Source organism: Epithele typhae, assembly GCF_022376455.1.
Source record: "Epithele typhae strain CBS 203.58 chromosome Unknown BXZ73scaffold_20, whole genome shotgun sequence".
Lineage (NCBI taxonomy): Eukaryota > Fungi > Basidiomycota > Agaricomycetes > Polyporales > Epitheliaceae > Epithele > Epithele typhae.
Window position 1 is genome coordinate 415,012 of NW_025954211.1, and position 15,926 is coordinate 430,937.

The window sequence follows — 15,926 nt, forward strand, 5'->3', positions numbered from 1 at the left end:
AATGTCATCGTGTAGGCCATCGCTGCGAGATCGCGATCGAGACGGCCTATTTGATTTGCGACGCTGATGTACTCTCGTCCTCGCCATGTTGGGTCTTCTCCGATGGACAGGCGCCAGGTCCTCGAAGCGAAGTCGGACACTTTCCCGAAGAAGCCGCGGTGGTGTTGCCATCGGCCTGTGATGCTCCGAAGGACTTGGAAAAGACGATGAGCCAGGGTCCTTGCTGATCGCCTCGCCCCTCGAACTGCCATGAAGATTGCTATAGACTGCGGAGATCGATATGGGCAATCGACGCGGATGACGGGAAGGAGGGTGAAGATGAAGACGATGACGAAGAGGGTGCCGACAAGCCCCGTTGCGATGGCAGCTACGGTCCCGTGGAGGTTCCATAATAGCATGACTAGTCCGACCAAGAAGAGGAAGAGGGCGAGCTGTAGGAGGATGGGGATGACGATGACGATGGTCGCGACATGCCAGCGTTTGAGACCCTCAAGGCGGTATTGACGGACTCGCGCGCTTTCTCTAGACGTGCCGGAGACGCCGATGCTGAGCTCGTGAAGCCATTGCTTGACCATCAGCGCAATGGATGCGGAGGCGAGTGAGAATACGAGACTGGAGAACCATAACGTGTTGATCCAAACTGCGGATGTGGGGGCGGTGAATGGTTGATCAAGATCTGAAGACGACACCGGAGGATGGGTAGAGTTGGCGAAATTTGAGTTGATTGAGAAGCTACTGAGCTGCGAAGAAATCTGTTTAAGCGCCTGAACTGTCGAATCTTGCGGATCCGGCTGAAGTAATTGATACGATTGGACGTTGAAAGCAGTGAGAACAGCTGAGAACAACCCGGCCTGTAGATTCATGATGAGTCGATGTCGGAGTCCCAAGTGGAAGCAATTGCGCATACATAGACGAGAAGTGTGTCCATCTCCTCTTTCCATCGTGTGACTAGTTCGTCGTTGTAGGTCTTCACTACCTCGGCTGACCGAGCCCAAGCTTCGGCTTTATCAGTCTCCGGATATCGATTTGTGAGTTCTTCACGAAGCTCCTAAATAGTATACACGTCAGTACCAACACTCGTCATATTGGGTAGCAACTAACCTCCGCAGTAGGGAGTTTCCAGCTGTCTGCAAGGACACTGGGTTCTGTGGAAGAACCCGATGTGTCCGTGTCCTGTGATACAGTCAATGTCAGTTTGTACGAGACCACGGGCTTAAAGGGTGCATCGCTCACGCTGTAACTGATGGAGCGCTCTGGAGTTATTGCAAAGACAGTCGTTTGGCTGTCCAGGGTAGCAGCCGGTGAAGGCCTCAAGGTCGTCATTGCGAGTCAGATGGCGTCGCTATTAGGCCACGTCGCACAAGAGGTGATCAATCTTTGGTGGTGTCGGTCTATGGAGTGAGCGTGCGAGGAGAAAGTGGGGAAGTGGGTCTCTGGGCTAGGTTCCTACATTCAAAGACCCGAGGCCCTTCAGCTGCGGATAGCGAGGCAATGCGTGGAGAGCAAATTTTCTCACAGGCATGACAGGACGAATGGCGATGCACAGCCCATCTGGCATCAGGCCGCTTACGCCGCCCTGGAAAGCTCTGTTCCAGGAACGTCATTGCAGTGCGACCGGAGCTTTTTGAAAGGTAGATTGCGGATCGGTGGTGGCATGTTGCAGTGGCGAGGACGAAGGGCGGACGGGCTCAAACTCCACGACGAACGTCCAAAAAATCGAACTGAACCTGTGCAAGCGCCACGTGCGCGATGTGCGCCAGCCGCTCCGGCTCGGCTTCGGCTCAGTTCGCCCGCCGGGCTGCATCTTCACGACCTGGAACTTAGTCAAGCTTCAAATCAACACCTTCCTCAGCTGGAAAACCAGGGTTCTCGTCGGTGCAGCAGAGACAAGGTCACAAAGAAGTCGGACAGGTATGCCTGGAATAGCACAGAAGGGGGATGAAAGGGACCGCGAGCTGTGTTGATTGAACAGAGAAGCAGGAAAGCCGTGGCCGAAGCTGTCTTCGTCAGACATCGGATCCATGAAGTTCGCTGGGATCATGAGACGAGGTCCAGAGTCGGACGTCGGAGGGTGGCCTTGGGCGACGTCGAACCATGCTGTGCACAAGGGGAGGACCTTGGAGAGCGTGTCGAGAAAGGAAAGTGTTATATACGCGCAACCGCCGCATGGCAGCGAGATTCGCACAGTCTGCGTTGTACCTCACATGTACTAGGCATGCCCTGGCCACATCGACCCTCAATCCGCGTCTGTAAGCCCATAGTCGCTGTGGACCTTCCGGATCGTCGCCTGTTGAAACGCCGCGAGCTGTAAAAGGTCAATGTATGTGTGGGCTTGTGACCACGACGGCGGCGAGCAGGAAGCCTGACGCTCACCTTGCCGATCAAGATCTGCAAAGCAAGAGCAGAGGTGTGAGCGAGACCGCGCAGGCGCAGAGGTGGGACGGAAGCGAGCGCACCTGCGTCGCGTCCTTGGCCTCGTTGTACTTGTGGAGCAGCTTGATGTGACGGTCCACGATCTGCGCTGCGTCTTCTCCTTCGCTGTGCGCATCCTGCGAGTCAGATGACGCCCAGACAACGCAGAGAGCAACACTCACCCAAGCGTACGCTGGAGCCCCTCCACTTCTGCTTGCAGGGCCGCAATGCGTGCCTGCTGTGCCTGAACGCATATAGTCAGCGAGGCTGGATGTCATGGGGGTGATGAAGACCGACCTTTGCTGAAGTGCGCGCATGCATGTCGGGTGTTGCAACACGAAACTGCTGAAGCTGTGGTGGTAAAGGAAAGAATAGAAACGGAGACTGAGAAGTCTTCCACCATACTCGCGCGAACCGAACTCGACGCCGGTGACGTCAGCTCGTGCAGCCCGTCTTCAGTCAAACCAAAGTCCGCTCGCCAGAAGCCATGCAATGGTTCGTTCATTAAGGAGAGCGAGGATGTCTATGGAAACCAGGAAACCAACTAAGTTGTGTTTTGCTTTGATTGGACTACGTAGTAAAACACGGATGCAGGGACGAGAAACGCGACGGGAGAATAACGAGTGTGAGATACCTAGCGGAGAGGGCAGCGACGACAGACAGCGATAACCTAGCGAGTGGGCAGAAGGAGGAACGGTCCAACGAGTGGGTGTATGCGTACTTACAGGCGGCCAATAATAGCTATAGATGAGGTGCATATGGATATAACGCGAACCGCGTCCAGGAGCGGGGGGAGAGACGCGCAGGCGCATGACCGGGATCACGCCGCACACAACGTCGTCGACGAAGACGGGTCGATGAGCGCAGTGCACAGTGAGCCTTCATCCGGCCATACGAGCCTCCGAGTATCGACCTCCAGGGGGGACTACCGCGGTGATTGGAAGATGGAGAGCACTTTCTCCGCCCCTTCTTTGTACTTCTTCAACACCTTGTTTTTGTGCTGCTTCTCTTCCTCTCCGCCGCCGACCGCCCCGAGCCTGATCGTATCATGCGCCGGGTCGCGGTCTCCAGATGTGTCCGAGGCTTCACTCGGCGCGCCCATGGACAGCGCAGACTCCTTCGACTTGAGCGACGGCGATACCCCGCCCTGAGACGGAGAAGGTGTGAGGAAGCCGGTACTCGAGACAGTCGACGCTGCGGAGAGCGTCGCGGTCATTGACGTAGCGAGCGATTTCTGCGACCGCGTCGACGGGGGAGGGCTCTTCTGTTTGAGGAACTGCTTTGGGTGTTTGCGGAACGTAAGCCCGGGAGTCCGCCCGCGGCGCTGCTTCTCCGAAGGTGAAGGGGAACTCTCGGAGACAATGGTCTCGGACTCGACGGAGACGCCGGAGAAAGAGCGTGGGCCAGATCGCCGCGGGGTACTCTTGCGGAATACTGAAAGCTTGTAGCGATCGACGACCCCACGCGCGAACAGACTCGTGCCCTTGGCGCCATTGCGCTCCTCGACGAGCATGCCACCCGCCTCGACGAAGTCCCAATCATCGTCGTCCTCGTCGCGCCCTTCGTCTTCTGTGGCATCGGGGAGGTCTTTGTCGAGGGCTGGAATACCCGACTTCTCCCTCCGGTTTCGGGCGACCTTCGCGGGACGGACTTTGGGAGCGGTGCGGATGTTCATGTCTTCCGCAGTACGAGTCGCCGCAGCCGCCGCCGCATGTGCGGCCTTCTCGTCTTGACTTGGGCGGGGCGCGGGTTCGGCCTTCGCAGAAGGAACGGGAACAGCAGGAGCAGCGTCCACCACAGGGGTAGCTGGTGCAGCAGGCTCCGCAGAGGGAGTCTTGGGCTCCTCAACGATGGATGGTTCGGCCTCAACGGGTAAGGTTGCCGGCCGGGCTTCCGGAGTCTTGGGCTCACCAACATCTTCCGGCACGGAGACCTCCTCGACTTCTGGAACCGCAACAGCAGAGTCGGAGGTGGGCAGCTCTTCGGGCAGAACGTCGTCGAGGCTGGGTACACTGATCGACTCTTCTTCTTCCTCGTCGTCTTCCCCATCTCCGTCCTCCTCATCGTCATCGATGATGACCGAATGCCGTCCCTTGAACGAGTAGCCATCGAAGACGTCCACGGAGTCGTCGTCGAGCTGATGGACGGAGGGGCTGCGTGACTGCGAAGGCGTCGTAGCCGAGTCTTCGCCGTCGGTGCGTTCTTGATCCGTCTCCGCCTCCTCCTCATTCTCGTCCTTGATTACAGGTTCCATTCCCAAGAAGGTATCGTCGAAGTTCTGGGTATCGGAGGCATTCGATGGATCGATGGGAGGAATATACGGGGCTATGGAAGTATGTTCAACCGACGATATGCATGACACGTAGCAGTGTTACCCACGTATGTAGCGTTTATAATACACATGAGACCAGTCTCTGCAAAACACCAATTGGAATGACAAAACGACACAAGGACAGGCACGACGCACATCATTGAGAAGTAGGGGTGCTTCTTGACCCTGGGTTCTTTCATCCGGAGTGCGGGATTGCGTTGAAGCAGCTGTACGGGTGGCGAATCAGTCCCAACATCATCAAATGCAGACCATAATGCGCACCCCACGAATCAAACTCTTCGTATCCTGATCCATCGTTCGATCCTCCGGGAACTGCAACTCGTCTTGCAACACTCGGTAGTACATGTCCGAATGGTTTTCCGCCCAGAACGGAGTCTAGACCAATGACATCAGCATCGCTGGGCAGGCACGGATGATGAGATAGAACTGACGATGCCTGTGAGCATCTCGTACAGCATCGTCCCGAAGCTCCACCAGTCAACCTCATAACTGTACGGTAAGCCCTGGATAACTTCGGGGGCGAGGTATTCGGCAGTCCCGCAGAACGTCGTCGTCGTGTCGTTCAGTCCAGCGGTCCACTTGTCGCTGCTCGCGTCGCCCTTCATCCAGTGGGGGCTGGCGGGGACAGGTGGTACGGACCCATTGTCGAGGAACTCCCCACGCGAACCTGACGGCGTGGGAGGCGCGGTAATCGCGGCGGTTCGTCGAGGGAACTCCTTGGAGAGACCGAAGTCGGTGAGAACGATATGCCCATCGGCACCGATGAGGATGTTCTCTGGCTTGAGATCGCGGTAGATGACACCGGCGTTGTGCAAACCCTCGACACCCTCGACGATCTCGGCGGCGTAGAAGCGAGCGCGATCGCGACCTAGCCGGCCCCATCGCGCTAGCTGGGTGGCAAGGTCACCACCGGGGTGAAAGTCCTATGGTCAAGGCATCCATCAGCAAGTGATATTACGAGCTATTTCAAGCGACGCACCATGACGAGGAACAAGTTGTCCTTGTCGTGGAAACTCCACCACAGCTTCACCACGAATGGATCCGAATTGTTCGCCGCCATGCGTTTCAGCACCGCCTGCTCCGTGAGCGTGTGTTGCAGTTCCTGGTGCGCAAGAACATGCCGCTTGGTGATGGCCTTGAGCGCGTACACGTCCTGCGACGACTTGTGGCGGACGAGAAGAACCTTGCCTGCGCACCCTTTGCCCAGAACCCGCATCATCTCAAAGTCATCGACGACAACCTTCCGCTGCGACTTCTTCTCGAGGTTGGGGTCCTTCGACTTCGAGCGTTTCTTCCGCACACGTCGCTCCGTCGTCGACACTGAAGAGTCGTCGCCCGTCTCGGTTTGCGAGTTTGTTGACGGGGTCGAGTACAGCCGCGAGCTCCGGGTCGTGGGATCCGCAGATTGAGAACGTTGCTTCCACGACGCCTCCGACTGTACCGGTGTGTGTGGGGACTTCTCGTCTTCGTCGGCATCCGGTTTCCGTGGCTCCACGAACGTCGTGGAAGGCTTCGGGGACATTGGGGTCGGGGCCCGGTCTTCGGGGCCTTCAGCAGTGCCCTCCTCAGCTTCGCGCTCCCCGTCGGCATCCTCCGCCCCGCCACTCTGCTCGCTCACGGGTCCCTCCGTCGCTCTATTGTCTTCGTCCAACACCACTTGGCTGATTGAACGCTGCATCTCCGTCGATTTCCCGGGGCTAACGTGAGCCGCCAAGTCCGACCGGACCCGCTTGACGGCGCGTTCGACCCGGACGCTCTGGAGGTCGTCCGTGCGAACCCTGACAAACCTCTTCCACGGGCGGGACGCGCGAACGGTGGCGTCGTTGGCCAGGGCGGTGAGGTACGCAACGAGCGAGGTGACGACTTTGTTGTTGGACGCGATGAGGGCAGAGATGTCTTCTCCGTTTTCTCCAATCTCGGTGAATGGGTCGCCGATCTCGTTCGACGGAGTGGCGATGGGGGTCTGGACGGTCGACGAGAAGGAGCTCGGCGAAGCACTGCTTGGAACGCTTTTCGAGGGCTGGCGACCCGATGCGTTGCGCCCATTAGCGGACTTGCTGCCAGAGGGGGAAGCGAGGCGCGAGAGCGTGTTGAGGAAAGCTGACTTGCGCTTCGGGGGCACAGGGAGGGAGGACGCGTCGATGGGGGGTGTGGGGAGCCTCATACCGGGGAAGTTGTCTCGCAGCTTGGCATGTAGCTCGACGATTTCTTGCGCCGTGCGCGTCAAGGTGAGATTATGAGTGGGGGCTATGGGCAAACGTCAGTCCAGGCACGTTGACGTAACCAAACAGGACGTAGAAGACAGCACAAGACGCGAAGCATGCTGCTCGAGCCAACGATGCCCCACCAGGAAGATGTGTCAAGCAGGCAAGACTCACTCTTAACGTACAGACTGTACGAGCTCGGGTCGTGGGGCGTCTCCGCGGCGCTGATCGCCCATGGACCATCTTCTGTACGCGTTCTCCGCCCGGGGAGGACGACGGGGGCGACAATGTTCTTGCCAGGCATGGCGGGGGAGGGAGTGGCGGGGAATGGAGGGGGTGTGTGTGCTGGATTGCCGCGACGGGTTAAAGAAAGAATATTCCGCGACTGTCGATCTGGGGCGTACGCTCTGACCGGGGGGCGCCGTATGCAGTTACTATATCGACGCTGCCTCGTGCGGACGAGACTTGTGTTGCTCCGCTGTCGGCCGTGCGCGGTCGCTTAAGCTTGGTGGGAGCGCGGTCTTTGCGGGGAGTGCCGAGGCCGAGGGCGGTTGCGAAGCTGACCTTGAGGGGTTCGGGCACGGGCTGGGGCGCGGAAGAGCGGAGGACAGAGAGCATACAGCGGGCGGTAGGGAAGCGTGGATGGCGGTTGGCGAGGAAGGAGGTAAAGGGGACGGGAAAATTGGAGGGAAGAACAAGTTAGAATTAGCCGCAGGGGAGGATGTTGCGTGGGCTGCAGCAGGCGTGCAAGCCACGAGTTGGAAAGGATCCGAAGGCGGTTGTGATGCCTCGAGGCCAAGTAGGCGACCTTGACTTGGCCGGGTGGGGCGCCGACGACGGCGATGAGGGCGATTAGGGCTGTGTGTGAAGGTATATGCTCGAGGGATGGAGACAAGAAGGAGTTGTCGCTGTGCCCACCCAAGCCGCCTTGAGCCCACCAGCGCCTCTGATGCATAACACGTGGTCGTCGTTGCCCCGACCTCCAGGCTGCCGTTCGTCGCAGCCTGAGCCTTGGCCTTGCTTCTTTACCACAGCGGGATAAAAGCAGCCATGTTGGTCTCCCGACAGCGTCGAAGATACCGAGCATCAAACTTTGCTCAGTTGTCCTCGACGAAGTCGCGTGCAGATAACCCTACGGAGTCACCCATGTGCTCCCGCGAATCCGCACTCTTCTACCAGCTGGGTAGGGCAAGGCAGGCTGATGAGCACTTGAGTACGTCTTTGGCCTTGTGTCACAGGATACTCTCGGTCGCTTGATGGACATTTAAATACTTCACGAGTGGAAGAAGAGCTTCGAGAATAGAGTATCACAAACTTGATTGAAAGTAGTATTGCTCACGAGACTCTAGTGAAAACATTTGCTGAATGCACGATTGCTTTACTCGTGAGACTGGTAAGTAGATACCTGTGTTACGTGCTATTTATTCGCTTGACTCTCAGAAGATCGTCGTGCACATGCGCAAGAGCTTTCCCGCCGCATTTACCGAATGAGGCATATCCCGACGCCTATCACACGGCGGACATTGCCGAAACTATTACATGTGGCTGGCCACTCTTCCAACGGGCCGGGACTTGTGCACTTGGAGCGTTTCGATGGCCGCGGGAAGTTTGCGGGATGCACAACCGCAGATTGCTGGGATTTCTGCCGCTCCTGCTCCATCTGAGCAGGTGAGACCATGTGTCTAGGCCGTTGCTAGACTCTCCCTTGTTGACATCGCCCAGAGTATGCAGTAAATACTAAATTGAGGGGAGATTCCAAAAAGGAGCCACGTAATATTAAAGAAAGACTGCAGTGAGCGCACGCAACCAACATCTTCCTCGAAATCCCCATCAAAAAATCAAAACCCCAAGTACCGCTCCGATGGCGAAGAATGCGACGGCACCAATAAGCACAGAAGGAGGAATGGACATGTCAAATCCTTGGAATCTGTGAGTTCGATTACTGTGTCAGCTGTGCATTTCCACGATAAAACGCTATAAACGTGCCGTCTGCCTGGACGCTGTCGAGGACGCCTCCGCTCCGATCCCGGCTGGATCATGGATGCGCCGTAAAACGTCGTCGGCCAACTCGAAGAGTGGCCTTCCGCGCCATGACCGAGTCTGTCTGGCAGATCCGGAGTTCGTTCGCGCGAAATGTCCTGACCAGCGCCTGCGCGCTCGCCGCCGTTGACGTTGAGCACGGGTATCTGCGCGAATGCTGTGGGGTGGTTCGCGGTCAGCCTCTGCACCCACCGGTGACAGTCCTTTGGACGCACCCGCGGAGAGCGCATCAGATCCAGGGCCCGTGCCAACACTCGCGTGGTCTATTTTTGGACGGGGTTGGTGAGCCAAAATAGACGATTAGCCCTCCATCCGCCAGTGAGCGTACCTGCGCGCGGGTTACCTGCAAGTGGGATGGACACTGTGTAATCCCTCAGCGCTGTGCTCTAGGAAAGGGTGTCAATGCGGCTCACCTCGACTCAGCGTTGGCAAAGCATGAGCTGTCGTGAGCGAGAACAAGACAACAGCAAGAAGAGCGGAGCGGAAGAGCATCGCGAAGGGTGAAATCAAAGACAGGTGGTAGTCATGGGGCAAGATGCAGTAGCGGAGAGAAGAGGGGGTCAGTTCAGGCGTGTGCCAGGCGGTTTAAGGGGACGCATATGACGGCGAGGCCCGCAAACGAGCGCCCCCGCCGCAGCGACGCGGGCATGGAGCCCGCGCCGGCTGTACTGCCACATAGGCGATCTTGTCTACGGCCACGCTAACTAACGAGCAGGCTCACCACGGTCAGAGGTCGTTTCGATTGGTTTCTCTCTAAAGGGGGGCCAGGGGGCTGTAGCCTGTAGCCCTCCTCGGACCGCGATATTGCGAGTTGGAGGTTGGGCGCGCACTTCTTTGGTAGCTGCGCAACTCAGTACGCCCTTGACTGCGCTTGTGTCAGAGAAACTGTAAGTCGAAGAACTCGCAGCACTTGCGGCGACGCAGTTGATTAGCTTGGGGAATGGCATCGATGATAGGTAGCAATGGCCAACCAACTCCACACTAACTTAGAATGCAGACGAAGTCATCACTAGTATTGTGGGTTGTGCCATGAATTCCCCGTTGCGTAAAACGAATCTATTGCACATTTATTAGTAGTTTCCAACTTGAATCTTTGAAGCCCGAAGGGGGTGCCTTCGGGCTAGATAAGCCGAGCATAATATCTGTAAGCATTGCTTTTGAAGCTCCATATGTTCCGGTCAACGTGCGACGCCGAAGAACAGCCTGCACCCTGGGGCTGCGAAGAGGAAGTCATCGCTGACTAAGGATAGGCCAGAAGGTACAGTGAGCGAATGCCGAGAACGAGGCAAGTGCAAATTGGCTGTCAACCGGCCGGGGCAGAGCAGTGCGAAGTGCACGAACGAAAAGACGAGCATTACGCAGGCGCCCACTCCCATTGGTAAGGACGGTCACGTGGCCGATTAGGGAGACTAACGCGATCTCCTCTTCTTCTTGTCCTATAAAGTTGGACGGTCACCGCCTGCATTCCGTACCATCCCCTCCATACACACACCACCTACACCTTCCTATCCCCCTCCCACATCCGACTATCGCCATGGTTCAAGCCGTAAAGGACCTTCAAGAGTTCAAGGACATCGTAAGTGGCTTCTACAGCTGATCTCGGCTACGCACTCGAGGCTGATCAGGTCACACACAGATCAACGGCGACACCGTTGCTATTTTCGACTTCTGGGCGACCTGGTGCGGCCCGTGCAAGATCATCTCGCCCATCTTCGAGAAGCTCGCAGGCCAGTATGGGGGCGCCAAGTTCTACAAGGTCGACATCGACGAGGCGGCGGATATCGCGGAGGAGGTCGGCGTCCGTGCGGTACGTGGTTTCTCTTCCCTGTGCTGCGTATTCGGTGTCCCTCATGACGCGCGTCGCCGATGATCAGATGCCCACCTTCATCGCCTTCAAGAGCGGCCAGAAGATCAAGGAGGTTGTCGGCGCAAACCCCGCTGGCCTCCAGGTGCGTGCAATCTAGGCGTGAGAGTGGAGAGCGTACTGATGGGCATTCTCGTGCAGGCTATGGTCGAGAGTCACGCTACGGCATGAAGCGGTGCATAGAGCTGGGATTTCGGAGAAGTATCATTATGGATCTTGTACTTTGCCACCAATACCGAATGTCGCCGGAAATCAGCCAGCGTTGTAACATATGATCACAGTTGGAGGGGAGCCGGAGTCGTGGTCTACCTCATTCGCATGAATCATCGGTCGTGGGACGTGAGCGCGCAAGTTCAGTTGCAAGTTGTGATACTTTTCGCACACAATCTGGGCTAAGATCTGTACGTGCGAGGAAGAGATCTACATAAACATGTCAGTGATCATCGGCACGGACGGCCCGAGACGGTACGCCAAGCGACGGCGCGTCTTCGCTTTGATGATTATCAATACTGGGTCTTTGCTTCCTCCTACCGACCTCTTTCCATGCACATACAACCATCCAAGTTCTCGATACCTACTCTGCGAGAGTTGTCTGCACTTCGCTCGCGCTGAATGTGAATCTGTGAGTACCCCGTTCAAATCCCGGAGATCGACCCTCGGCGTATTGCCGGAGATTGGTGTGGGCGTTCACTGTAGTACGAGAAAAGAATTTCACGAGTACTGCGCGACATTCAAGCTACAAGCCCGCTGGTGCTCAGACAACTCACACGAGTCGACACCCCGGCTCCGCATGAGCTAATGGCAAGATGAATGTGGTCTCGGGAGCGGGGGCTCGGGGGTCCCATGTACTGTCATTTCAACTGCGAACAATCTGTCTCGGTACGCGCGCAGTTTTACGGAGCGTGAATGTTTGCGGTGAAGGTGAGATACTCACGAGCATACCCGAAGTGGCTACAGGTTGCAGTCTGGTCTTGCCGACTATGGAGACGGCGGGGTTTGGGCAAGCAGATCTTACTGGTGTCTGGTCATTCACTGTTGTTCCAAGTTTCGTCGGCCGAGGTGCAGTCAGATGACAAACGGCAAGAATGAGGCAAGTAGATGTACTAGGAGCACGAGTTCTCTGACGAGGTCATCTGATGCGTGAGTAATCCCCTCCCCAGGCCTCAATGCGTCCTTAGAAGCACGGCGACCTCACGAATCCGCGAACCTGCTGTCACATACCCGTTCTAGCACCGCCATGAAGCTATGAGTCCTCGCGTACACCATCAAAGAAACTGCAGCGCCATACACTTGAGATCTGCGCAGAACGCTGGGGCCGCCGGCGCGGGCTCCAAGCGATCACGAGCCCAATGCTGCCGTTAGCCTTCGACTTCTCCGCCCTCTCTAGGCGAAGCGACTATATAACAGTCGACTCCATGGGACGCCGGCCATGCACTCGCAGCTTCAATGCGGTTTCCTCGACACACGTGGCTGGCTCTGGCGGGTTTGCTGCCCGCCGCCGTCAATGCCGACGTCCTCAGCCTTTCGACTCTCGATTGGGGACTCCGCAACAAAAATGGATCCATTGTTGTCCCAGCGAAGGTGCCCTCGCAAGCACACCTAGACTTGGTCGAAGCCGGGATCATTACCGAGCCTCTGCTAGGCATCAACGGTATGATAAGCATTGTCCTCTGGCGGTAAATACTCAGCTGAGATCTCACTCCCTTGCAGACTTCACCCAACGCTGGGTCGCCTTCGACGACTGGACATACACAGCGGATCTGAGACCACTCGTGAAAAACCTGTCCCACGGCACGAAAGCGCTTCTCGTCTTCTACGGTCTGGACACCATCGCGAACATAGTGAGTGCATTCTCCACAATTGTCCTCTACCAGGCCTGTGTTCTGATGTCTCCGTCAGACGGTGGCTGGCCACGAGGTCGCATGGGTCAACAACGAGTTCCAGCAGTATGTCTATGACGTCACGGACCTTGTCACGGCCCCTGTGGGCGGCGACACCAACCTGACCGTCGCGTTCGAGTCCGCCTGGACATACGGTCTCAACGTTACCTCTCGCCCTGATGTCGAGTGGGTCGACTTCGGATTCGATGTGCGTGTGTTCTGTCTCTCTCAGAAGTGTCCTTCTCATTGCCTGTCATAGTTCGAATTCCCCAATGTTCGCCATGTCGTCCGTAAGACTCAATCCGATTTCGGATGGGATTGGGTGAGTGGCCTCTTTTTATGTATCCTGTTGTCTAACAAATCCCAGGGCCCGGCGTTCTTACCTGTCGGCATTTTCAAACCGGCCTACATCGTCACTCTCAACTCCAAATCCAGCGATCACATCACACCCGCCTCCCATCCCCTCCTCGCGTCCACCAACGGTCCAGTGTTCTTTGAGGAGACAGCGCTCGAGATTTCGAGACAAGGCCAGAACACTATCACCCAGGCGGACCAGACCGCCGATTGGCTCGTCAACGTCACCCTTGCCGTCCGTTCTGTCGTCCGCTCACATGCGCCGATCGTCACGATTGATATCCCCGAACTCAACATCACGTCTGGAGCTCTGTCGGTGTCCTCCATCCCCGCCGACACCAGCGCGCCGACGTTCGTCCACGCGAGCTTCATCGTGCCAGCCGACGCCCCTGCGCTCTGGTTCCCGCACACTCTCGGCACCCCCAAGCTGTACAACTTCACCGTGACGCTCTCGCTCGCGCACGGCGCGTCTGCGAGCTTCACGGTTCGCAGTGGGTTCCGGACGATCGAGCTGATCCAGGACGCGTACTCGCGGGAGGATATCGACGGGCGCGGAATCACGCCCGGGGATCAATGGCACTTCAACGTGAACGGCAAGGCGTTCTACACGGTCGGAACGAACATCATCCCGTTCGACCCGTTCTATGCGCGGATGACATCTGCGCAGGTGCGCTGGGTGCTGGAGAGCGCGGTGCTCTCGGGGCAGAACATGGTGCGTTCTATTGGTGCCCCGCCTTAGGATGCGTGCTCATCCGCCCGTCCATAGCTCCGCGTATGGGGCGGCGGAATATACCAGCCTTCGGACGAACTCACGGGCGGGTACGACTTCTACTCGGCGTGCGATGAACTTGGGATCCTCGCGTGGTCGGAGCTCATCTTCTCTGACACGCTGTACCCGATCAATGACTTCCTGCTCGCGAGCATCGATACGGAGGTACGACAGAACGTGAGACGGGTGAAGAAACACCCGAGCAACACGCAGTGGGCGGGCGGAAACGAGATCGAGGGTATCGTGCTGCTGGTGAACTCGTCTTTGGATAATGGCACACATTATCTCAACGAAGTATGGACATCTCCGTGGGTTCCCGGCGTGAGGGCTTACGCCTTTGTTGCAGTATCAAACTCTGTTTGGAGACTTCTTGCATGACATTGTGCTGAACGAAGAGGATTCCGTGAGTGATCAGCGTTTATGGCGATATATGAAGATACTGAGAATTTGGTGAAGGTGGCATACACAGACTGCTCTACTACCAGCGGGGTGCTGAGTCTCGATCCTTATGAGATCCGGTACAGCAACAAGACACCCGGTTTCATCTACGGAAACTCGGGTAGGTTACCACTAGACTGGATGCTCCATTGTATGCGCTGATCGCGTCCTCCAGAACGCTACAACTACGATGCTTCGCAAGCCTTCAACTACAGCACGTACCCCGTCTCCCGCTTCGTCAACGAGTTCGGGTAAGCTCCCTGCTGTCATGATTGTCCTGTTCATCAACGCTCACATATGAGCATCTTAGCTTTCACTCCCTTCCCTCGTTCTACAGCTGGGAGGACGTCCTCGAGAGCCCCGAAGACTTCAGCTTCAACTCCACCGTCGTCGCCTCACGCGACCACCACCCTCCCGCCGGCGGCCTCGCGTTCCCGAACCCTAACGCGAACCAGGGCCAAGCCCAGATGACCCAGGCCGTTGAACTCTGGCTTCCCACCCCAGGCACCACCGACGCAAACCAAACCTTCGCCCAGTGGTGCTGGAGCACCCAGATCTTCCAGTCCCTCAACATGGTCTCCGAGATCGCGTGGTACCGCCGCGGCGCCGGCCTCGGCGAGAACAACCTCGGCGCGCTCGTCTGGCAGCTGAACGACATCTGGCAGGGCGTGAGCTGGTCTGCGATCGAGTACTCCGGGCGCTGGAAGGTGCTGCAGTACGGCATGGCGGGCGTCTTCGCGCCTGTCACCCCCCATCCGTTCTGGTACCCTGGGAACGAGACGCTGGAGGTCATGGTCGTGTCCGATCGGTGGGACGCGGTGTCGGGTGAGGCGCAGATGACGTGGTACGACTGGGCGGGTGGGGAGCTGAACTCGTCCACGGTGCCGTTCGAGATCGCGCCGGTGAACGGGACGACGGTGTTTGGGGCGACGGGGCTGAAGAACTTGCTGCCGTCGGGCAAGAACGCGTCGGAGGTGTTCATGCTGGTGAACGTCTCTGCAGAGGTCGATGGCAAGACGGTGACGCAGGAGCAGGTGGTGAGTGCTGTGCCTGGTTCTGGATGTCGAGCTGAGTGCTCATGTGCACGCAGTTCACCCCGGCTTCGCTCGCGCTCGCTCCCCTGATCGACCCCGAGATCGAGGTCATCGCGGGCGACAGTCTCACTTTCACCCTCTCTGCGAAGGGAGGTGTTGCGGCCTTCACGTGGCTTGACCATCCGGTCGGCACGGTCGGATACTTCCGGGAGAAGAGGACCGGGAACCTGCTCAACGGGTTCTACCTGATCCCGGGCATCGACCGCACAGGTGATTTCGCCACGTCTCTTTCGCAGAATTTTTGACTGACGACGCGCTCCGCAGTGCAATTCGTCCTCAACCCGACGCTATCCAAAATCTCCAACCCTGATCCTGCGACGTTTGTCGTGCGCTCGCTGTGGAACAACACTCATCTGTAGACCCGGATCCTGTTCTACTTTGTACCCAGCCGAAGCCTTTCATTTCGACGGCAATAATGGTGATACTTTCGCACCGTGCACAACAAAAGCAGCGTGATTCCACAACGGCCGTCGCTGCGTCGGTGGAGCATCTTCGTTGCAGAATCGACCTCAGTGCCGTCAAAACAACGATGTTGGGCT

The 15,926-nt window shown here is 57.5% G+C and overlaps 5 protein-coding genes across 5 annotated transcripts; 2 read left to right on the forward strand and 3 right to left on the reverse strand.

Moving 5' to 3' along the window:
* Positions 1–443: 443 nt before the first annotated feature.
* BXZ73DRAFT_18153 (uncharacterized protein) lies at positions 444–997 on the reverse strand (the record flags this gene model as incomplete). Its single annotated transcript, XM_048017560.1, has 2 exons — positions 444–851; positions 908–997. Coding segments are annotated over 2 exons (498 nt in total), but the record flags the coding sequence as incomplete, so codon positions are not given.
* A 1,239-nt stretch (positions 998–2,236) lies between these two features.
* BXZ73DRAFT_100910 (DNA repair protein) lies at positions 2,237–2,733 on the reverse strand (the record flags this gene model as incomplete). The annotated part of the gene is made up of 5 exons (XM_048014718.1): positions 2,237–2,305; positions 2,374–2,388; positions 2,457–2,538; positions 2,595–2,656; positions 2,710–2,733. The coding sequence occupies 5 exons, from the start codon at positions 2,731–2,733 to the stop codon at positions 2,237–2,239; spliced, it is 252 nt and encodes an 83-aa protein (XP_047878528.1).
* Positions 2,734–3,337: 604 nt separating this feature from the next.
* BXZ73DRAFT_46057 (kinase-like protein) lies at positions 3,338–7,252 on the reverse strand (the record flags this gene model as incomplete). Its single annotated transcript, XM_048019621.1, has 8 exons — positions 3,338–4,135; positions 4,184–4,737; positions 4,792–4,826; positions 4,880–4,950; positions 5,006–5,119; positions 5,176–5,667; positions 5,724–6,991; positions 7,123–7,252. 8 exons carry the CDS (start codon positions 7,250–7,252, stop codon positions 3,338–3,340), a joined length of 3,462 nt encoding a protein of 1,153 aa, XP_047878529.1.
* A 3,270-nt stretch (positions 7,253–10,522) lies between these two features.
* On the forward strand, positions 10,523–11,023 carry BXZ73DRAFT_89695 (thioredoxin; the record flags this gene model as incomplete). Its single annotated transcript, XM_048025366.1, has 4 exons — positions 10,523–10,564; positions 10,625–10,795; positions 10,863–10,937; positions 10,994–11,023. The coding sequence occupies 4 exons, from the start codon at positions 10,523–10,525 to the stop codon at positions 11,021–11,023; spliced, it is 318 nt and encodes a 105-aa protein (XP_047878530.1).
* A 1,275-nt stretch (positions 11,024–12,298) lies between these two features.
* Positions 12,299–15,746, forward strand: BXZ73DRAFT_45990 (glycoside hydrolase; the record flags this gene model as incomplete). The annotated part of the gene is made up of 12 exons (XM_048019607.1): positions 12,299–12,503; positions 12,563–12,693; positions 12,752–12,940; positions 12,992–13,054; positions 13,100–13,798; positions 13,853–14,149; positions 14,202–14,258; positions 14,312–14,414; positions 14,469–14,544; positions 14,604–15,330; positions 15,384–15,597; positions 15,652–15,746. The coding sequence occupies 12 exons, from the start codon at positions 12,299–12,301 to the stop codon at positions 15,744–15,746; spliced, it is 2,856 nt and encodes a 951-aa protein (XP_047878531.1).
* Positions 15,747–15,926: the final 180 nt, after the last annotated feature.